The 21,721-nt window shown below is 38.4% G+C and overlaps 4 protein-coding genes across 5 annotated transcripts; 1 reads left to right on the top strand and 3 right to left on the bottom strand.

Moving 5' to 3' along the window:
- Positions 1-818: 818 nt before the first annotated feature.
- slc35d1a (solute carrier family 35 member D1a) lies at positions 819-7,388 on the bottom strand. The gene is made up of 12 exons (XM_030132666.1): positions 7,192-7,388; positions 6,852-6,885; positions 6,681-6,767; positions 6,526-6,593; positions 6,333-6,404; positions 6,099-6,167; positions 5,758-5,860; positions 5,057-5,149; positions 4,092-4,159; positions 3,828-3,906; positions 3,668-3,750; positions 819-2,309 (listed from the first exon to the last, which is right to left on the bottom strand). The coding sequence occupies exons 1-12, from the start codon at positions 7,299-7,301 to the stop codon at positions 2,204-2,206; spliced, it is 972 nt and encodes a 323-aa protein (XP_029988526.1). The 5' UTR covers positions 7,302-7,388; the 3' UTR covers positions 819-2,203.
- A 2,849-nt stretch (positions 7,389-10,237) lies between these two features.
- aqp12 (aquaporin 12) lies at positions 10,238-12,268 on the top strand. Its single transcript, XM_030132668.1, has 3 exons — positions 10,238-10,853; positions 11,150-11,266; positions 11,351-12,268. Exons 1-3 carry the CDS (start codon positions 10,259-10,261, stop codon positions 11,476-11,478), a joined length of 840 nt encoding a protein of 279 aa, XP_029988528.1. The 5' UTR covers positions 10,238-10,258; the 3' UTR covers positions 11,479-12,268.
- On the bottom strand, positions 12,108-14,013 carry rpp21 (ribonuclease P subunit p21). The gene is made up of 5 exons (XM_030132667.1): positions 13,880-14,013; positions 13,659-13,759; positions 13,060-13,142; positions 12,735-12,869; positions 12,108-12,505 (listed from the first exon to the last, which is right to left on the bottom strand). The coding sequence occupies exons 1-5, from the start codon at positions 13,934-13,936 to the stop codon at positions 12,372-12,374; spliced, it is 510 nt and encodes a 169-aa protein (XP_029988527.1). The 5' UTR covers positions 13,937-14,013; the 3' UTR covers positions 12,108-12,371.
- A 176-nt stretch (positions 14,014-14,189) lies between these two features.
- On the bottom strand, positions 14,190-21,355 carry pak2b (p21 protein (Cdc42/Rac)-activated kinase 2b). 2 transcript variants are annotated; one of them, XM_030133109.1, is made up of 15 exons: positions 20,693-21,355; positions 19,322-19,697; positions 19,077-19,183; positions 18,771-18,921; positions 18,401-18,432; positions 18,196-18,306; positions 17,953-18,085; positions 17,769-17,832; positions 17,410-17,458; positions 16,988-17,100; positions 16,713-16,830; positions 16,516-16,615; positions 16,230-16,426; positions 15,385-15,522; positions 14,190-15,285 (listed from the first exon to the last, which is right to left on the bottom strand). In XM_030133109.1, exons 2-15 carry the CDS (start codon positions 19,509-19,511, stop codon positions 15,199-15,201), a joined length of 1,590 nt encoding a protein of 529 aa, XP_029988969.1. In that variant the 5' UTR covers positions 19,512-19,697; positions 20,693-21,355; the 3' UTR covers positions 14,190-15,198. The 2 variants fall into 2 exon arrangements, with proteins under 2 accessions (XP_029988969.1, XP_029988970.1); XM_030133110.1 differs by lacking the exon at positions 20,693-21,355 and adding an exon at positions 20,489-20,666.
- Between the last annotated feature and the right edge of the window lie 366 nt (positions 21,356-21,721).

Genomic DNA, 21,721 nt, shown 5'->3' with positions numbered 1-21,721 from the left:
CAGCCTTTTACTTCAGTGTTTGACTGAACAGTCAAATATGTCATTTCTGCTCCGTTGTATTTTTATTGAAGGGTGTGGAATCCATTACCTTTTGTAATATTCTCAGTGTGTGTAAAGTGAGTCTGTGTCATAATCCTGTGCCGCAGATCATCAGTATGACAAAGTCAGCATATAGTTATGTTACTGTAGGTAGAGCTGAGTAGGTAGGAAATAAATTATAATGCTGGTGACTTCTAGTGGTAGCATTTAAAAAAGAACTAGAAGCACTCGGAGAGCGCAGACCTCCGCCAAGGCTGATCAGTGGGCCCCCCCACCCCCGATCACCCCCAAAAGTTAATCATTTCTTCTTTATCCAATATCCAACAAACCCTGAAAATTTCATCAAAATCTGTCCATAACTTTTTGAGTTATGTTGCACACTAACGGACAGACAAACAAACCCTGGCAAAAACATAACCTCCTTGGCGGAGGTAAAAATGCAGCACCATCCTGAACATTGATTAAAAAAAACTATTTCAGCTGAAATCCGAAAGATGCCAGTTTCGATAAGAATCTGTCAAATTCCCAAATGAAGAATTCTTCATCACATACCACTTTGCCCACTGTCAAAGTCACTGATCCACACATCTGGTCTCATGGGGGCAGTGTGAGGTTATGCTTCAGAGGTGGAACTCATGTCCTACCAAAATCCACTATCAGCTAAAAATCCAGAAGGACTTTTAGTTATGAAACATATGAGACTAATCCACACAAGAACCACAAAACATTCTCCTACATAAGAACGCAGACTGGAAAATAAAGTAAAGTACACACTGATTAAGACCATGTATCATTTTAATAATTTTAATCACAATATAAGTTTACATATAAAACACTTTTTACATGTACCCCAAACATGATCCTCTATCTTTTGACATGACCCAGTCATAACCTAATACTTAGCCTGACCAACAAATATTTGAAATGTAAAAATACATCTGTGACACTGTTACTGTTCAGGGTGAGATCAGCATCAGCAACTGACAAACCAGTCCACCTACAAAGTAAATATTAGTCTAAAAATAGGCAATAAATACAAAATGACAATAGAAATGTAAAAAAAAGAAAGAAAAAAAAAAGTTAACACTCGTACCTGACTATTAAAGGTTTAGATAAATGTTTATCTTATAATACTTTAAAAAACCTGACCTTTCAGTAAAATACAATAATCTCATACTCGACAATGAGAGGTGAAGAAACTCATTTTCACCTTTTTGCAGATACTACCTCAGTTCAAAGTGCGATAATTTGTCCCCCCCCCCCCCCCAAAAAAAAGATGGATCCCTTTGTACAAAAAAACAAACCTTTAGTACTGTTTGTTAATTCTGCATAGAGAGAACCAGCTACAGCCTTGAAGAGTCCACAACACACATTCTGTAATACTGAGGGAGCAATATGTAAACTGTTAAAACTGTTAAATTATCTCCCAAAAGGAGGCAGCAAAAGGATTTAAAGCCACAATCCTTAGTGGGAACTGACAGCCCACCTCCCCACCCACTTTGGTAGTTTGAAGGATGAGGTTAGATCACCATCATTACCGTTCGTCTGTAACAAGCTTATAACAGTGTATGCGCAAACAAATAAAAAGACTAGAAATGTAAGACTACAACAGATTTCAGGTAACGATAGTATCAGTGCATCTCACTGTGCTTAGAAGGCATCCAAAGTTACATTCCTTGTAAACAGCAAAACAGAAAAGGCCATAAAAATAAGGATTGTGCCTTTAAAAATACCATCACTTAATATTTGCACTATTTATCAGTGCCCATTGTTAAAATCACTCATAATTCCAGCTCTGTTTATGTCTTCCCAGCATTCAGCTTGAAACGTTCCGTTTGCTTGTATACAGGATTTTCTAATGCTTTATAAATAACATTTGTTCCACGTTTCCCTTCTTGTCAACACTCACAGTACATTTTCTAAAAACAAATCTTTAAAAAAAGGAAATTCCATGTAAAAAAAAAAATCAAAATCAACCCTCGTTCCTTCTGGAGGGTTTCGTAACCTCGGCAGCTGCTTGTGTTGTGGCTCCACTTCCAACATCTGACATAGAACGCCGTGATTTCACACATCTGCTGCCGAAATACTCCATAAATAAAAGTCGTACTAAAAATAGACTTTTCCTCTTCATCAGCGTAAAAAAATGTAAAATCCAGTGTCTCTGTCATACAATGACCTTGCCCTTGATATCTAGTTTGGAGTTTTCACTTGCTTTGCTGGTCTGCTCCTCGGTCAGAGTGATGTAGGAGTACACCAGGCTGCCGGCGATACTGCAACACAAAGAAAACACACAGATGCTTCACATGTACAAGGACAATGAATGGTTTTCATTTCCTGTCCACTGTTCCTGAGCCATGACAGAGAGCCTAGGAATACCAAAACATTAAAACTGATGCAGCTAAAAGTAATTCAGACCATATGCCAACACTTCTACTTTTCCTGCTGTGACATGTCAAAATATCTCATATGAGACAGGTCTGTTGGCTGCAGTAGCAACAAGAAAAAATGTACCAATACATAACCAAGGCACAAAAAAGGAGACTAGAGAATCTAAGTAAAGAATACTTCAAATGACTACAGAAAGAAAAGCATTTAAAATGTCTGAAGGGACTCAAGGACACATACCATGTCTATTCATTCATGAAGCCTACTCACACCCAATAATAATACTGTATTAAATGTGCTTGTCATTATTTTCTTACAAAGTTCATTTTAGAGGCTTTCACCAATAACTTCTGAAAAAGAAAAAGGCTCTTAGCTTTTAAGTTAAAAGTAAAAAGTATCTGTATTATTGCGTTGGAATTTGCACATTTCACATGGTATTGAGGGATAAAAATTTCACATGTGAAAGAAAACAAAATATTCAGAGATGTGAAAATCTATCACCTAAGTGTCATTCTGTGTACAGGATAAGGATTTCAGGTCATTTGTAATAACTGTGGAGGAATGTGCCACTTCTGTAATTGTATAGTTAGAATTCCACTGTTTAAAATGATGTACCCTATCTCACTAAACACAGAGACCCTGTGATAATACAGTGCTCTGGATTGGCATGTCTGATCTGCAATGTTTTTTCTTTAGTCCAAGCCTTTATTTGGCTTTTCCTGGTGGAGGCTGTGTCGGCTACTACACAGCATGAATGCCCATTCACAAAAAGCGTGAGCGCAAATCCATCAGACAAATATAATCTCTAAAGATGTTGACATGGATGACAAGTATAGAAACGTGTGGTGATGAGCATCAAAGGGCTCAGGGGTCATTATGTGGTAGCTGTGGTACTGAGCCTTATCATCAAATTCCAGACATAATGTCAGTAAATCGTAGTAAAACAAGACTTGGTACAAATGCACCACATGAAACACAGAGGGCGGGGGGGTTAATTTCTAAAGATGAAGTCCCAGGATATACTAGTCCTATGTGAATAGGGCTTACATTGGGCCATATTTCAGCAGTATCCTTTTCCACTCCTATTCTGTTTCAGGCTTTTATGTTTTGAAGTGGTGTGTAGATGGGTGTGGATTTATATGTGACTCAATTCTGGGTAATGTCCAGATGGAGGGAGGCATTAAAAAAAAATGTAAATCTATGTAAACAGGACTTGCGTTAGAAAAAAATTTGTAATCAATACCTGATATTCAAACCAATGAAGTTAGTCCAAGAGAAGATGTAGTCTCCACTGAACACCATCCCAATGTATGTCACTAGGACATTCTGCAAAACAGATAGTGTTTATTATGCTGTTCTTTTCATAGAGTATTCAGTAATTAGCTCACATAAACACGGTTTACCTTGATGCAGCCCACTATTGTAGTCGTTAATGCAGAGTTATACTGTGTACAGAGCACGGTGGAATACATCAAGACAAACCTGCAAAACAACTACGTCATCATATTGTTCATGATTCACTACATGTTAGAGCAAGAAATTTGATTTCTTAACTCTCACTTAGTCAATATTCAACCACTGAGTTAACGGGAATAATGGAAATTTGGTTTGGATCAACTGCTTACATGTGAATATGTGTCATAAGCAAGCTTTGGCCTGTGCCTTACCCCATGATGCAGGAGAGGATGAACTGGCTGAGGAAAAGCACATCTGACCAGCCATCATACTCCACTGCCTGAGAAAAAAAGGAATGACAAACAGATAAGGTGGGGTGAAAAAATACATGCACACAAACAAACAAACTTGCAATAAGAGCTTTGTATACTTAATCATTTCAATAGCTGCTTAGGGACATGTTATACAGCACTAACAAGAATGAATATATAATGAATATACATGAAAATGAAAAAAAAAAAATCAGACGTGATAAGATTAAGGTTTAGAACAACTTTTACTTGTAGTGGAGTTTGTTTATTAATATTATTAATCAAGGAAATGATCTGAACACTTTAAAATCCACTGCCCTTGTGGACATGGTTCAGTTCAAGATCACGACCAATTCACACTAGAATCTGATATTAGCCACATTTTTAAAAATATCAAGCAAACAAATGGGCAATAAATCAGAATTGAGTACTAAGGCTCGCAGTGTGAACATAGGTTTTATAGCAGTAAAGTTACAACTCAGTACTGACTTTCTAATAGCTTTGAGTGAAGCAGTCTCTATCTGTACTGTGGTTATTCAGTCAAACGGGGTTGTATGTATGCAGTGCTGTAATAACCCCACTAGGTGCATAATAGCAGCTTTGTGCCTTCTTGGCCCCAGCTGGGCAAACCAGAAGGTCTCTGCCAACACTGACCAACAGACCCGGCAGCTCATATTTACAGCACACGCCCAAGCTTACACATGTGCACTCACTTCAATTTAGGATTAACCTTGCAACTACTGATTAGTATCAAGGCCATGAAGTCACTACAAGCCCTTAGCATAATGACACAGCTACAACAAATGTTTAAGTTTCACAAATTAAACTTTGAAAATTTGCAATACATTAAGATAATTGAAAATTAAGTTGGAAAAAAAGTGGAATTAAAGAATAGACAGACCAAACAGAAGTGACAACCTGCTTACCTTCTGCATATCTCCAGTCACGTGAGCCAATAATAGGGTAGGAATTATCATAAATAATGCATTATAATACAATAATCCATATTTCCCCAACTCCTGTGAAATAGAGCACAGAAACAGATGACCATGGAGCAGAAGGAACATGAAAAATACACAGAGGCAGAACAGAGAGGGTCATTCAGAAATCTTCTAGTGCATTCCTCACTAACCAGCATGCAGATGTCATGCACGGTCACTCTTCTGCTCTACGTAGAACCTCTTGTTTAATGTCGCTTGATTCAGGCTGTACATATTGGTCCCTGACAACATCTCTGACAGCTACGCACAGGCACATGGCCCTGTTTCTAGTTTAGTGTTAGCAGATGGTGCTCCACAGACATAACAGACTAAATCTGGATCCAGTTCTGCCTCTGCTGTAACGTGAGAGCCGAGTTGTCTGCTTATGTGACATAAAAATGGACTAAAACAAGCTACACACCATTGGTGACTCCGTAAGTCTCTAAATAATCTGTTAAAATATTAGAGTTAATAAAACTAAGCCTATGGAATACTTAACTGTGAATGATAAGTCAGTCATCAAACAAGGGTCTTATAAGATAGATGCTGAAAGCCAATTTATGTTCTCAAAATTCAGCTCAATGCCAAAAAGAGCTCCAGACAACAACAAAGGTCACTATTCATTGGGTGGTGGTGAGGCAACATACCTTTGCATCTAATTTTTGTTTCACATAGGCTCCATTGGCTGCAGTAAGCACATCATTGAGAAGAATGAACACATAGCCTTGCAGGTCAAAAGACAAGTCAGCACTAAAAACATAGATGAGAGAGAAAGTGGTAAAATCAGTGTTTCGTGACAAACATTTTAGCTCTGGGCATACTCTGCACCAGCAGTGCCCCTAAAACTGCAAGTTCAGAACATGTATAATGACTTTAAAAACAATATCATTCAAGTGTGGACATATTTCAGGACAGCACAACTCTTTGAAGTGAAGTGAATTCTCTCATATGACTGACAGTGAAAACACCTGGATGTAGCATAGCTTACCTTGCGGCTATAAACGCCCCAAGTATCATTGTAAATACTGTCAGCTGGACCGGTCTAGAGAATTTCTTCCTGCCAAACACAGAAGAGCAATGAAATTCAATCTGACTGAAGTGACCTCCACATAAATACTAGTCACTCAGTACAAAGAGAAAGGCTTGGTGTGTCTTCTTTATGAGAACAAAAAGGGATGGTACATAAGAAAAGTGGGTTAATGTGAATGTAACATAGTCTTACTTGAGTAGAAATCCCTCGGCCAGCATTGTGAATAAGATGGAGAACCTCCTGAGGACAGTAAACATTGGCAGACTGGTGGAAGAGGACACAAAGAGCTGTAGTGAAAGGTCCAAGATTAAAACGTAATAACAGCCTTGCCCAGTGAGCTCATGATGACACAGTTGGCTTTAATGCTTTATAGATGAGGTCTTACTTTAGCCTTTTGGTCCCAAACAGCCCAGTGATTTGATTTCCCACATATAGAAGAGGTAGAGGAAACGTCTATAAAAGCAGATAAACGGAAATATTTGAATACTAAGCTCTGGGGGGAGGACACGAAAATGTGATTGATTTGACAACAAGTCTTACCTTGCGAGGTATGCTCTCATCAAAGTCTGGGAAGCTGATCACCCTCGCAGCCTTGCCCACCCACAGCACAATCACTGTGGCCAACATCTGCACACACCGTCAGTCCACCATCAGTTATAACAGCCCACACATGAACATCATTAGAATAAGGAGAAAAGATTTTCTACTCACTTGTCCAATTCCGACACATATTGAAGAGGGGAACCTGGGACAACAAAACAGGCACATTGAGTCCCTATCGGTCTCAGTCAAGTCCGTTAAGCTTACAAGCTGAACACACTTTAGCTAAAATGTACTCAACTGGCTTAGCTTTTACTGAAAATCTGCATATATATAGATAGATTTTCGGGTGCTGTTTCAGTCTGAACCACTACCCCCGCGAGCTAAAACTTAGCTAAACCGCCCCATAGTATCGGCTGTGCCTTCCAGCCAACACAACTTCCAGCAGCTAGGTTAGCTAGCATGGTAGCTTTTCAACTCAGACCGTTATGGGCGTCCGGTAAACCGTTACCTGTAGTTGGTGAGGACGCTTTTGTTGACCACGACGATGAGGAAGGAGCTCAGGCCATAAAATCCAGCGGCAAATAGCTTCACAAACAATGTCAGAGGTTTGTCCGCCATCCCCGACAAGTTCTCATTCCTCTCTGACTGTCGGCTCTTCCCCTGCCATCACTTCACTGGTCCTCCTCTCCCCCTCCCGTCCACCACTACACACACGCGCGCGCACACACACAGACACACACACACACACACACACACACACACACACACACACACACAGAACGAGAGCGTAGACCCCCACACAACTTCCGCTTCAAAGTCACAGCGAATTCAACAAATTAAAAGCCTGTGTGTATTTCATTTTATTTATTTTACCCGAAAGAAAGAAAGAAAGAAAGAAAGAAAGAAAGAAAGAAAGAAAGAAAGAAAGAAAGTCACAGCAAATTCAACAAATTAAAGGCCTGTGTAATATTACTGTACTTTACTATATTTTACCCTAAATAAAGAAAGAAAGAAAGAAAGAAAGAAAGAAAGAAAGAAAGAAAGTCACAGCAAATTCAACAAATTAAAGGCCTGTGTAATATGATTTTACTTTACTATATTTTACCCTAAAGAAAGAAAGAAAGAAAGAAAGAAAGAAAGAAAGTCACAGCAAATTCAACAAATTAAAGGCCTGTGTAATATTATTTTACTTTACTATACTTTACCCTAAATAAATAAATAAATAAATAAATAAATAAAGAAAAAAGAAAGAAAGAAGTGTCTTTGATTTTGCATGTTGTACACATGATACTACATCTGCAAATGGACGTCCATCAGTCCTGGTGCATCTATAGTCTGTCCGTCCATGGGAGTGGATCTCTCCTTCACTGTGGCTCTTTCCGAGGTTTCTCTTTTCACTCTGGGTTTTTGGAGTTTTTTCTTGCCGAGAAGGAAGGTCTAAGGACAGGGGATGCCCTGGACATGAATCCATTTCCTTTATCTGCTGTTTATTTGACTGTTGTTTGTTTTCATATCCAACTAATTCTGTAAAGCCCTGTGAGGCAACCCTGTTGTGTTATAGGGCTCTACAAATAAAACTGAACTGAATCGAATTGAACTCCTTTCTTTGGTCATTGTCACTAAATCCATAATATGACATACAACAGTGGTTGTGTTTATTTATTTTTTATTTCATTACTTTTGGCATTAAATCATCATAAATCCTGCTAAAGCTGAACCTTTAAAATACAGCCTATTGAAGTTACAAAGTTGCACATGTTAACATTGATTTGATTCATTGTACAGCCCTAATTTGTAGTAAACTGGTGCCATTTTCAAAGCTTCAAGTGGATTAAAGTCACTTAAATACTTTGACTATTTCTATTATTTTCCTCTGTACACTTCTACTCCAATATGTTTATTTGATAATTTCACAGTCAGTTTGTAGAATCATTGGCCAAATAAAAAAAATCTTAACTGATGAAAATTATCACTATACATTACAGAGTAAGTTACTCAAACAGTATGGTGTTTTAACACGAAAGACAACCACATTAATGCATCAGTATTTATTATTTAGTTTTATATTAATCTGAAAAGGGCCATTGTGCACTTTTACTTAGGTATGTTGAGTCTATCCACATGTTAATACTTTTACTTGATGTAGAGGTTTTTCCTTGCAACATACTATTGTTATTTTTGAAGAAGTAGAACATCTGAGTACTTCCTCAACCACAAACAGGTGCTTATCTCATACACATCCAGAATTACATTTCCTGGTCTGCAAATCATTTATCAAAACATTAATTGTAACACACTAGGGCTGCAGTGTCAGCCTGTGCAATTATATGACTGCAAAAGACAAAGGTCCAGATCAGGGGTGGCCGGCCCTGGTCCTGGAGAGCCACTATCCTGCATGTTTTAGATGGTTCCTTCTTCCAGCTCACCTGACGGTTGTTATCAGGCTTCTGCAGAGCTTGATGATAGGCTTATCATATGAATCTGGTGTGTTGGAACAGGGATACATCTAAAACATGCAGGATAGTGGCTCTCCATGACCACAGTTGGCCATCCCTGCTCCAGATTCAGGAAGACTTTGGGAAATCTAATGTAGAAGTGAAAGACAAGGTAAACACAACCTCTGTTGTAAAATGATGATTTGGGTTCAGTGATACTGAACAGAGAGATGCTGAGTAAAACATGCATTTTTTTTTTTACATTCTTGGAATATTTTATGCTAATTTGAGTTTATGTTTGTATTAGGAAAATGTAAAAATTTCTAAAGTAATCTGTGGATTCTTTGATAAACAAGTGAGTTGACTCAAATCCAAATCATTACTCTTTGTAATAACAGTATGAGTTTTTCACCAAATTCTCCACAAAGCTACTGGTGCAACCCACACTAATGTAGCTATATTATACACCTCAAAGTACAATTAAAGAAAAATGTAAAAGATATCAGTAATACACATTGTATCATGTCACAATGTTTGCTCTGATCTCTAATCAAGACCACATTTGTCAAAATGTGTATCCAACACAGTCAGGGTAGTATGATTTCACTACAAATAAAACATCTTCAGGAAGTTCTGCTGACAAAGGGACAAAGGGAGACAGATACAGAGTTCATAAACTGTGCTGTTTTTGGCAGAGGAATGTCTATCCAAGATTCTAAACAGGTGTAGAGTACTGAGAAAAAAAAATAAATCAATCTCTTTGGAAATGATTTTTCCACCTGAACTGCACTCTCTTTTTCCTCCCGTGCAGTTTCACCAAACTTTCCCATTCCCCTTTTAATCCAGTGTAGTTCAGAGTTACCATGGCATTTTATATCATTTGTTTTGCCAGTGATGTCAATAATGTGAGTGGAAAACATTAAACAAACCCTCATTTTACATGAGGGCCAACTTCCTGACCTGACATTGCAGTGGTCGCTGTGTATTTTGGCAGGTGGTTGTGGGATAAAAGCCTGACGTGTCTCTGATAAGGATTGTGTCTCTGCATGTGCCACGTTGACACATAGTAAATTTAGTTGTGAGTCAGACCCCATTCATTTCACACTTTGACAAGTCACAGGGAGACTTCTGATCCGAGCCATGTCTGGACTGAATGCATCTCTTGGATACTTCGTGGCTGCTGTGATTTTTGTAGTCACGGTCAAAATACTCTTAAAAAAATGGCCACGTTTTAGCTTCATTTTGGAGTTTGCCTCCTCTTTTATGCTGGTGGCATGTTGGCTAGAGGTGCAGACCATTGTGGAGATTGGTCAGTGGGCTGGGGGCTTGGGTCCTGATGTGACTGTAACTATACTGTTTGTAATGATGCTGACCCATGGTGTGATCTGTGGTACTGCATCTGGAAATCCCTCCCTGACTTTGATGAAGTTTCTGCAGCTGGAGGCCCCCATATTGTCAACTGTCCTCGCTGTTGCAGCCCAGTTTGCTGGAGCCCACTTGGGCCTCATAGTTGCTCAATACTACTGGAGCCTGGAGCTAACAGACATGCACATGATCAAAAACCTGATGTATGGACAGTGCAGCACATCTTTGATGGTATCTATGCCTCAAGGTTTTTTTACGGAAAGTACTTGTGCACTGATTTTTTGCCTCATCTACTTAAAACTGAGCCGCAGATCTGCGTTTATCCGGGTGCCTCTGATTGCTCTGCTTCTCACTTTTCTGTCCTACACAGGTGAGTTTTTCAGTCAATCTCAGCTCCCAGTAGTGACCCTATGCGAAAAATAATTAAAATATAATGTAATAAGAATAGATATAAATGTAGTATTTGTAGAAGTATGAAAAATGCTGACAAGGCATATTAGCTGAGGCTACAATGTCTGTGTGTATGAGGAATAACACAACTTAACTTTGGATACATGCAAGCTTACATTACTGATGTTCTGTACAGAAAAAAAATATGAGAGAACTATTTGTAACTGCTTTTCATAAAGTAACAGCCACAGTTTATTTTCCTGCTTTATGTTCCAGCTCGACAATACACCTCAGCTTTCATGAATCCATCCCTGGCCTACGGCCTCACCTTCCACTGTCCTGGAAATACATTTACACAGTATGCAGTGGTCTACTGGCTGGGCCCTCTCACAGGTAAATCACATTTGAGATAAACAAATGAATATGCTGTTTTATTTTTAAAGTGAGCAGTGATTACAACAAACATCTATTTTCTAGGCATGATGGTGGCTCTACTCCTGTATGTGGGTCATATTCCAAGGATTTTTGCAAAGAACCTTCTGTATTCTCAGAAGACACGCTTCAAGGGTCCAAAGGTGGAAACAGGAGACAAGAAGAAAATTTGAAAAAGAAAAAAAAAAAAAAAGTACTTTAAAGATGTAAAAATAAGTGATGTTTACCTCATGTCATACAGGCTTATTAAATAAATGTTACAAAACTTTGGGTTCCAAAAAAACTTTACTTATTTCCTTGTTGACTACAGCACAACAAATTTATGACTGAAAATTACATTTCTTTGAAATAATTAACTTTTGTCAAGCACCTTAAATAAAATGCATTTGTGAGATGCCACGATTGCCACCTAGTGGCAGCACCAAGAATGACAGAGTGAAGTAAGATTCAAAAATATAAAATCAAACCGATCTCACAGAGGCCAGAAACTCAAACTACAGCACACAAGTATCATAACATAGTATAATGTATGAGTATATTTCTCAGTCTCTGTAAGAAGATACAACTTCAACACTGAACAGTATTAACACAAATTTCAGAAAAAAATAGTATCTAGGGTTAGCATGACCTTTCTTTGTACTTAACATGCCATGAATTCTTCTGCACAGACATTATGACATTTATTGAACTAATGTTCTGGTGTTTTACACCAGATTTCATTCAACATTTTTCTAGTGTTTCTTATTGTTTGGGCCACTCATTATCATCCCACTAAATACTGTTTCCTGTAGAAGCCATATAGTTTGTATTTTTTAATGAGTTTTTAAATGCTGTGCACAATATTTCTCTATTTTTTTTTTTTTTTATAAAGAGACTGGGAAATAGGTATTATTTTCATTACAACAGTGCAAAAACAGCACAGCTAAGGGTAGCCTAAGACCTCTGCACAGTACTCTATATATTTAAAAAAAGGATTGGCATTTTAGCTCGTTCAGCTCTTAAATAAATTTGGGGGGGGGGGGGGGGATTTCACAAATGTTATACAAAAAGGGAAATCATCAGTGTATTAGTGTATTTGACCATCAGCAGAGGAAATCTGCTGCTGTGTCCCAGCTGTACTTGCAGCATCACTGGGTTTAGATGAACCAGATCCAGGAGAGTCTTTTCCCTTCAGCTTGTCTTTAGAAGAAGGACCAGGACCTGTGGGTAAAAAGAGTACAATGTGTATAAGAAGTCTTTTTTAACCTTGACAAGTCTTTGTGACTTCATTGAGGTGACAAAATATTTTTTTTAAGCATTTCTAATTTAAGGTGTTTGATAATATTTTTGTTGTTATTTTAAAGTAGTCTTCAGGTGTGTGATTGTGCTACATATCAATAAACATAAAAGTTATCTAATGTGGAGTTAATGTTGAGTTGAGCTGTGTCACCTGGTTGATTTTGTTGCTCCAGCTGAGCCTCAGGACGATCCACCCATAAACGATACTCTGGATTATTGAGTAAAGTCTTCCTCTGCCCACAGCTGAGACATCTTACCACAGTGAAGCGAGTTTTGCTGTTCTTTCCTTGGAAAATAAATAATACAAAAAGCACAATTCAAGAAGAGATGTATGTCAGATTCAAGTTTATTTGCAGGTTTCTTTACATTTTCCAATCAACAATAAACACATAAATTAATGCTCTTAAAAAAGTAATTTGCCTGACTTCATTTTATTTTACTTTATTTACATGCTGGGAAATACCAAACTGACTTACTTCGTTGTCTTGTAGTGGCAGTTACCCCAGGTATGAGCAGTGAGCAGCATTTCTTGCATAATGTTCTCTTCACTGAGGGGTCTCTGCAAGATAATAACCATGAACAGACACTGAAAAGCCATGTTTAATACCCACCCACAATATACAAAACATTTATACCAAAAACTCTCAAATCCAATGATCAGTTTCAACTGAATATCAATCTGTCTGTAGTACTTAAAGTATGCATTTATATTATGTGAGACTGAGTTAATATGAATCAATATTCTTCACTATAAGGATCCTGTAACCCTGTGTGTATTTTAAATATTTTTATCCAATAATGGAGATCTGTCACAAAGAAGAATAAATTATGTCGGGTAATACATTTTTATTAAAAATCAACTGATTTGGTGTTTGTTTTGTGAACCTGTTAATGCAAACAGTATCCGCCTCCATTATGTTTACTTATCTCACATAGACTGCCTTGAAAGTATCTGCCCTGTGTTCCCCAGTACCAGGGGTCAGGGGTTAACAGATTACCTACATGAAGTACCGGGGAATATAGATACGCTCCCGAAAATAGTGTCATACCAACTCTAAAGAAAGACATGACTCACTGTCTGAGAACTAATCTTCTTGCTATGGTCTTCTGGGTGAAGCAGTAGAAACGTGCTAGCTCTGTGTTGTTCGGGTTTTGAGATAAAACACAGTGAGCTGCCTGAAAACACAGAAACAATTAGGAACTGTTAGCATCGAAGTGGCTAGCAAGTTAGCCACGTGAGTGTCACAAACTGAAGCGACACAGTGGATACCATGACACTCAAAATGTGTTTCTGACCTGGTATAGAAAGTTCAATCTTTGGTAAGCTTCTTTGTCTTTCAGAGAGGTTGCCATTGCTCGAAAAGGTACGAAATATACAGTCTGATTCCTTCTGCTCCACTAATCTTGCTCCACCGGCTCCATCAGTCCTGCAGCAATTACTGCACTTCCGGAACAGCACTTCAAAATAAAAGCATCTGGTTGTAGATAAGTCAACTATGTACTTCATAACTGACATCCGCAATTTTTAGAACTTTTGCCCGGGAGACAGTGTTTGCACGTTTTTAAGAGGTTATATGACTGCATAACAATCACTTTCACACCCATATCACAAAAGCAAGAACAGTTGCATTTATTTGAGTGCGCAGACAAGGGTGTTAGTTGACCAGAACATAAAAAGAACAAAAGTCACAAGAAAATTGTCTATTTACCAATCGTCAATTGCTAACCAGAATATGGCCACTTGCTTACTGCCCAACTACTTTTAAGTATACAATATACACATGGGGAAATCTTTTTAGTCCAGAATAACACAAAGGACAGAGTTCAACATACAATACTCATTTTTAATAACAATAGAGAAGAAAGTATAAACCCTGTCAATCTAACATTTTAATTTGCCCGTAAGGTGCACCTCTGGTATCAGGAGACTATTGATACAGGGGAAAAACTGGTACAGTAGGTCTGTCAGGTGTGGCAATAAAAGAACGTCATTGACACAGTCACAACACATGTTCATGATCATGAAATGCAGTGAATTGTTTCCTATAAAACTGGCAAGACAATGTCCATAACACATGGCCAATGTTGAATGAGACCCAGTATTTAACAAGAAGGGGGACAAATATGAAATTCAAGTATCAAAATAACTAAGACACTGACAAGTTGAAAAGGTAAATTACAAAGGTAGTAAAAATCATGGGAAAAAGGACACTGACACAATCAACAATACATTAGGCAACATTTTGCATTTGTTTAAGGCAGTTGATTAAAAAACTAAATAGAACTAGGCATCTTCTTCATTCCAAGTTAAATACAAGCCTAGCCCTAACTTGTCACCAGGAGATTTGTTGTATAAAATAACTACGCCTGACACTGAAACTAAGCACTTTAGTTTGACTTGTCTTCTGACATCTGAGTGACAATAGAGTTCATATGGACAGCGGTGGGTTGTGCTCTTTATTTTTGGTCTTCTTCACAGTGAGGTTTGTCAGGGCTTATAAGGCTGGTGCATCAAGAGTGGCAAATCACTCTCAGCCTATTGTCTGGCACAAAATCTAAATGGTTGGCACATATCTGTGCACAGCATGGGGAGGCAGAGTAGCTCGTTGCATCAGCTAACGATTGCCTTTCATGGCCTCCTTGGCTGCCAGGATGAGAGGTGTGAGACTGGAGAGAGGTTTGGCCAGCTTCAAGAACGGATGCTGCACAACAGGACAAACAAAAAAATATCAATAATCAGAACTGAAATGTAATCATCTGGAAGAAGATATGAAATTGGAAGAAAGTGAAAAGTTATCAACCTGCAAGAGCTCTTTGCCGCCGCCTCTTTTCTCTACATCCATTTCCAGGCAACGGTTGAGGAAGTCTCTGAAAACTGGAGACAGCTTCTCTGGATTCTGAAGTTCAGGGGTGCCATTGGTGGCAATCAGGTATAATGCCTACAAAAAAAGGAAGAGAAAATAGAAAGGTGTGAAAGAACAGTGACATCAAGTTTCAGGAAATAAACTGCCTTGTAGCAGGCATTAGGTCCAGCTGGTGAAGAAAACGGATACAACACAAGAGTTCAAGTTCAGAGCGAAACAACTGGCCATTGTTTTAGAGATAATGGTCATCATTTGTTGCCTCCATTTTTTTTTTTAACTGTCAATTATGTTCTCCCATTTCAGGCATCTTCGAGTCTGTTGTTGACCAGAATTTTCCAACTCCATTTATTGACTTGAATGTCCAATAATAAAAATCCAGATTTTTACATACATACCAAAAATATAAGAGAACCCGTTTTAATAAGAGATGAGGATGTTTAATGAGTTTAAATGGATAACAAGGAATATATACACGTAAGTACCAAAAAAGACTATGAAAGCTGCTGAATTTAAATATTTTCATCTTGCCAACTTCAGCAACAACCAGTGTGTAGTGAACAGCTGTGGTGAACATTGTTGTTAGTGCATGTGGTGAGCAGAGGGAATTCTCATGACACTTGTGAGTGTTTGTCCTGTTATTGTGTTGACTCATGAGACGTTTCGTTGTCTTGGCCCAAGTCTGAGATTCCACAAACAGTTTTGTTGTAATTGAACAGATGCACCCACAATAATGAACGTTGGTATTCTGTCTTTAACCTTCGACACAGTCAGCCAATACTCACTCGTAGTGGGTTTTCGTTCAGGTAGGGAGGCTCTCCTTCAACCATCTCAATAGCCATAATACCCAGAGACCAGATGTCTACTTTAGGCCCATAAGCCTTTCTAGTGACAACCTCCGGGGCCATCCAGTAAGGTGTGCCCACCATGGTGCTACGTTTGCTTTGCTCTGGAGTGATCTGGGCACAGAAGCCAAAATCGGCTATGGAAGAGAAGGAGGAGAGTAAGTACAAGCATAATACAAGTAAACCTGTTTCAAAGGTTGCTCATGAAAACAGGTACAGGACTTACTGAGCTTGACAGAACCATCCATCCCAAGTAATACGTTGTCACTTTTGATGTCTCTGTGGATGACCTGGTTGGCATGCAGGAAATCCAATGCTTGTAAACACTGCAGACAGGATAACAAACACAGAAGTTAAGAATAATAGTGTGCTGTGAGACCCGCTTCCTTTAATGTGAGCCTGGCTGGAAAGAACCAATTGTACCTCTCGGCAGACGGCAGCTATCTGGGCCTCATCCATACACGTCTCTGTTACCACATCCGTCAGCGAACCACCTGCCAGATACTCCATCACAACAAAAAGCTCCTCCCCCATCAGGAAACTAACACAAAACAATATATGTCACAACCAACACTTTAACATTCTGGCAAAATATTCATGAATCTATAAAAAATGATTAGAGATTATACATTTATTCTAATTACCATTAGACAGAATTCTCCCACATTTTAAAAAACATCTTTTAGGATTCCTCTTACCTGTCTAAAAAGTTAACAATGTTGGGGTTCTTCAGCTCCTTCATCACTAGAATCTCATTGATGATTAGTTCCTTCTTGGGTTGCTTTTGTAGGTTGATCTGTTTAATAGCAACCTGGAGAAAGGCACCAGCCAAACCGAAAACTTAGAAATGCCCAAAACATTCAGTTTAACTAATTTAGTGCAAATCTTGATCCAATTTTACATTGTAAAATAAAACGCAATTTATTTTTCCTTTGTTTGGTGATAAGATTTTTAGTGACCCAAGCTGTCTGTTTTTCTTCAGTCATTAAACTTTTTGAACTGTGCTTCTTGTACAAAGTAGGCGAAATCAACAGTGTACTGTTAAAAACCATTGCTCACTTTTGCTGATTATTATTATTATCTATTACAATGTAACTACATCTCCTCAATCTCCAATTACCTCCTGTCCTGTAGCAACATCGATGGCTGTAAATACTGTTCCTGATGCCCTGTAAAAAGACAGACAACTAAGTTACGACTGCACAATTTTACATGCAAAACAAAGTAGTATGAAATATGTACATATAATTACACTATTTCATACAATATCACAAACAGATACGTGCAAAGGCAGAAGTTTAGCAGCAGAGCCCTGTATGACTCATAAACATGAGATCACTATCACTAAGAAAACCAGAAGCAAAGTGATGAAGCCGGAATTCAGTTTTCTTTAGCTGGTTATCAGTTGGTTGTCAAAGAAAGAGATGCAGCAATCTAAAACTACACCCTATCACGTAATCTAAATGTAAAAGTACTCACCCCTGACCGATCTTTTCGTATCTGGTGTACTTCTTTTTGGGATCTCCGATGCTGACTATGGTTCCTGTGGGACAAAAATGAGAACATGTGTAAAGTAGATGAAACATAAACAAAACGGAATTATATCAATGTTACCTTTGCACAACAGGTTAATAATAGCAATAACAATAATAATAATTCTTACTCAGTTTGTCCATGATCTCCTCATCTGACATCTTGCCCTTCTTTTTTTGTCTGTCTGCAGCCTTGGAGGCAGTGTCTCCATCAGGACACGTGCTTGGAGCAGGAATGGGATCAATGACAGAGCGAGTGTACACCTGTTTAACAAAATATATCAACAAATCTCAAGTTACAAGAATTCCTTTTAACATCTAAATGTATAGATGTAAATATATAGAGACCAAGTCAGTAGCTACAGGGCACTTACACTTTTTGTGTGTTCTGGTCGTGGCGCCACAATAGGAGGAGGAGTTTCATCATCGTCATCATCGTCGATGTCTTTAATATTCGGAGATGGTTCGGTGCCTTTTTTAACCGGCTAGTTTAAAGTGAAAGTACATTTTGAGGGTCAATATAACAGACAAGTTACATGAAGTATAATCCTAACTATGAAACAGTCTGGAAATACTTACAGACTGAGGGCCTGGAGTGAATGCATCTTTTTCTATAAAAGTAAAAATTAAAGGAAGAAGTTTAAGTACAGTTATAGTCACAGACAAGACTTGTTCTCTTTCAAGGCAATCCAAAATAAACTACCCATTATAATATCTGATCAGTCATCCTATTACGGAAGTTAGCATAGATCCAATTCCTTGTCATGAGCAAGAGAATAGACTTATCAGATAAATGAAGTGCTTAAAGATAAAAGAAAAAAAAATGCAGAATGTTATTTGAACGAATAAATCTTTCCACAGAAAGAGCAAAAAATGAACAAAAATGTAAAATGAGGCAAAATGCCATGAAGATGCCTAACAAACTTAAATTTGCAACTTAGAGCTTCACCTGAAGACGATAAGCTGAGGTACTTTTGACGACCATTCCCTGTAGAGTCATAGAACTTAAGAACATCAAGCACAGCCTGTGGGTTTTTCTTTTGCTCTGACTTGGTGATGTTTGAGGTCTGGAGTAGTCGAGCCCATTGCTCTGGCATACCCTGGCAAAGATGAAATGGTACAAAAATGTCAGAATGGCACAGACAAGGACATAATCTTAATGTGTGTTTAGGTCAGTTAACAAGTTTCAAAATGGTAAAGTTAGCAGAAGAACAGAAATGTACCCACGAAGAATGACCAAACTGTAAAGACTCACAGTGAATTCCCCTGTGACAGCATCAAACCCAACATGGATGGTGTGTTCAAAATCTGAGGGTGGTGAGATCTCTGGTCGCTCTTTGTCTCTATCTTTCTTTCTACCACCTGGAAGTAACCAACACCTTACTTAAACTGCACAAAACTCCACTTACACCACTTAAAAATTCCAACTCTATTATGCTAGGCATTGTTTTAGAAATTAATATGTTGCTTTTTTTTATTCTCTAATCATGACAAACTCACCTTTTTCAGCCCCCGAGAAAATTGAGATGATCTTATTGCGAGGTTTCCTTTCTTCAGGGACAGAGGGTAGAGGTTTAGAGCTGTGGTTGGCTGAGAGAGAGTCTTTTCCAGAGCTGGTGCTGAAGATGGTACTGCTCATCCTGACAGGAGGGGCAGGGGGCTTATCCTCAGGGTCTCCGTTATCACACATTGCTAAATGTGGTTGAGTGTAGCAGGGCTAACAGGGCAGTGGGCTCAGTGGGTGAGGATTGGCAGGGTGAAAAAACAAATCAAGCAAGGCAGCGCTCACATCAGCAATGGGCACATGTGTGCTCATGCATTACAGGAGGTTGGGCAGAAAACAACAACAGAAGTGAGAGGAGGCACTGACTGGTACCTGAAAGAGAAACAGACATTGATTGGACCATTAACATACACAAATACAGCAAGATAGAGAAATACATTATAAAGAAGAAATACTTTTTTGTGACAAAAGAAAAAAAAACATATACTACTGAAGGCCAAAGGTATACATGACACACATTGGTATTTAGCTTTTTTCTGCATGTTTTACAAAACACATCATTAAGAGAATAAACACAGAGCATGGACAAAATCCAACACGAGTCTGAGATCATTATCATTATTAACTCAAACTATGAGTACCACTAATCTTGACAATAAAGACTGAACGTCTAGATTACCAAAATAAAAATCTACTGTGCCAACATCGAAATAATAATGACAGCGAAGTAAAGTTAAAAGAGATGCTGAGTTAGCCGAACAAAAATAGTAGGAACATTTAATTTTACTTAACCCCTCAAGTGAAAGTATAATACTGGTGTGAGAAATGGTTGCAGCTATAAAAGCTCCTCTGTGGATTCTATTCCAACTAAAGAAAAGCAGCCCAGTGACAATAAAGACACTAATGCATGCTCTTCTGCCAATGCACCAGATAAGAAATGAAAAGCCAATACTTTGTTCCTCTTTCTTACGATAAAAATGACCACAAAGCGACTTTTCGTCTATGACTGCCCCTTCTACCAGTATTTCTGCCCAAATGCTTATTTTAAATGCCCTTCAAATGAGTAAGAACTGGGGCGGCTAGCAAGCTAACGCTAGCATGAACTACTTGGCCAACAAGTGTGCTAGCTATAAGCTAGCGTTAGCATGACAAGCTACACTAACATTTGCAGCCCTGTGAGTATAGCGTCAAGCTTTCAGCTAATGAAAAATAGTCTGAGAACCAAGGTTAATGGTTTCCCCAAAGCAGCTTCAGTGCAAGCGGCTGATTTAAACACAGCTACAACTGTGCTAAGTTAGCCGACTATCCGGTACTAGTGTGCTTTATTTGTAGGCTAGCTAAGACGACGCAGGAGCCGCACAGCTCACCGGAGATTCCACAGTTAAACTTGAATAGAACTTGACTCCTGGCCGATCCTCGACGGTTCGTTAGACGTTGGCAAATCCGTTAAAAGTACTTCATGCGTAACATCGGGCCTTGATGGTACGCAGCGCGTACAAATAACTTAGTAAAAACAGGACTACAAATATTTACAATGCAACTTTTCTTCTATCTTTTCGGCCCTTGGATAATTCCGCTATGGCGAAGGGGAAGCGGAACTACCGACCCAGCCCTAGCCTATTCAATAAATGTTTCAAATGAATGGTGTGTATCAGCCTAGTCTACTCTGTATCATAAACTCACAGCATGGGAATAAAACAACTCCGCTAACTCTCTCTATTTACACATTTTGGACAATGTGAATACGTAGGTGAAGTACATAGTGAAACTTAGAAACTACAGTCTGAGGTTGAATTAAGTCGAAAGGCATTTTAGGTAATGTAGTTCAGCATTTATAGTAGGCTATGCCATGGTAATTTGTGATATATTCTCTTTCATCAGCTGGATATTTAAAGTATATAGTATCAAAGTGAAGTTCCTTGCTAAAGTACTCTTCCTGTAAAATGACCTGCAAACTGTTGGGGTTATTGCAGAGTGGGAATTTTATGATTTTGATTCATGAGATTGATCAAACTAACAATAACATGGCAAACAGAAGTTGTTTACACAGAGGGAAATAATATATTTATGGCCACATCATTCCATGAAATAGATCACTCAACAAATTTAATTATTATTGTTGTTGTGCATTATTGTTATTACTATTATTGTTATTTTGCCTGACATCTGTGGGTTATAACAATCTCTGACTCTATCTGATGTTTCTAACTGTTAACATTAAACACATATGTAATACATTGCTGGCGATATTCAGTGTTTCTGTGAAGTAAATAACATCAGCATGAACTACCCATTAGCATTTTAGTGCCCATCTAGCCAATATACATATGTACAACCACATTAGAAATCTCAAAAATGTTTAAGAAATACAGTTCTATAGGGCTTGGTATGAAGTT

This window comes from Sphaeramia orbicularis, chromosome 4 (genome assembly GCF_902148855.1).
Source record: "Sphaeramia orbicularis chromosome 4, fSphaOr1.1, whole genome shotgun sequence".
Taxonomy (NCBI): Eukaryota; Metazoa; Chordata; class Actinopteri; order Kurtiformes; family Apogonidae; genus Sphaeramia; species Sphaeramia orbicularis.
The sequence above is the reverse complement of the archived record's forward strand: the minus strand, read 5'-3'. Positions and strand labels throughout refer to the sequence as shown.

Bases quoted from the DNA above. Each gene is read 5' to 3' on its own strand.
- slc35d1a (XM_030132666.1), bottom strand. From the start codon at position 7,301: ATGGCGGACAAACCTCTGACATTGTTTGTGAAGCTATTTGCCGCTGGA. The intron at 6,168-6,332 runs GTAAGACTATGT...TGTGTTTGGCAG, and splicing joins GCCGAGGGATTTCTACTCAA to GAAGAAATTCTCTAGACCGG. The intron at 5,150-5,757 runs GTATGTTGCCTC...TCTATTTCACAG, and splicing joins AACAAAAATTAGATGCAAAG to GAGTTGGGGAAATATGGATT.
- aqp12 (XM_030132668.1), top strand. From the start codon at position 10,259: ATGTCTGGACTGAATGCATCTCTTGGATACTTCGTGGCTGCTGTGATT. The intron at 10,854-11,149 runs GTGAGTTTTTCA...TTTATGTTCCAG, and splicing joins CACTTTTCTGTCCTACACAG to CTCGACAATACACCTCAGCT. The intron at 11,267-11,350 runs GTAAATCACATT...TCTATTTTCTAG, and splicing joins CTGGCTGGGCCCTCTCACAG to GCATGATGGTGGCTCTACTC.
- rpp21 (XM_030132667.1), bottom strand. From the start codon at position 13,936: ATGGCAACCTCTCTGAAAGACAAAGAAGCTTACCAAAGATTGAACTTT. The intron at 13,143-13,658 runs GTGAGTCATGTC...ATTATCTTGCAG, and splicing joins AGAAGATTAGTTCTCAGACA to AGACCCCTCAGTGAAGAGAA. The intron at 12,506-12,734 runs GTGACACAGCTC...TTTTACCCACAG, and splicing joins GGAGCAACAAAATCAACCAG to GTCCTGGTCCTTCTTCTAAA.
- pak2b (XM_030133109.1), bottom strand. From the start codon at position 19,511: ATGTGTGATAACGGAGACCCTGAGGATAAGCCCCCTGCCCCTCCTGTC. The intron at 16,831-16,987 runs GTAAGAGGAATC...GTTTTGTGTTAG, and splicing joins ATTGTTAACTTTTTAGACAG to TTTCCTGATGGGGGAGGAGC. The intron at 15,523-16,229 runs GTGAGTATTGGC...CTTTTTTTGTAG, and splicing joins TGAACGAAAACCCACTACGA to GCATTATACCTGATTGCCAC.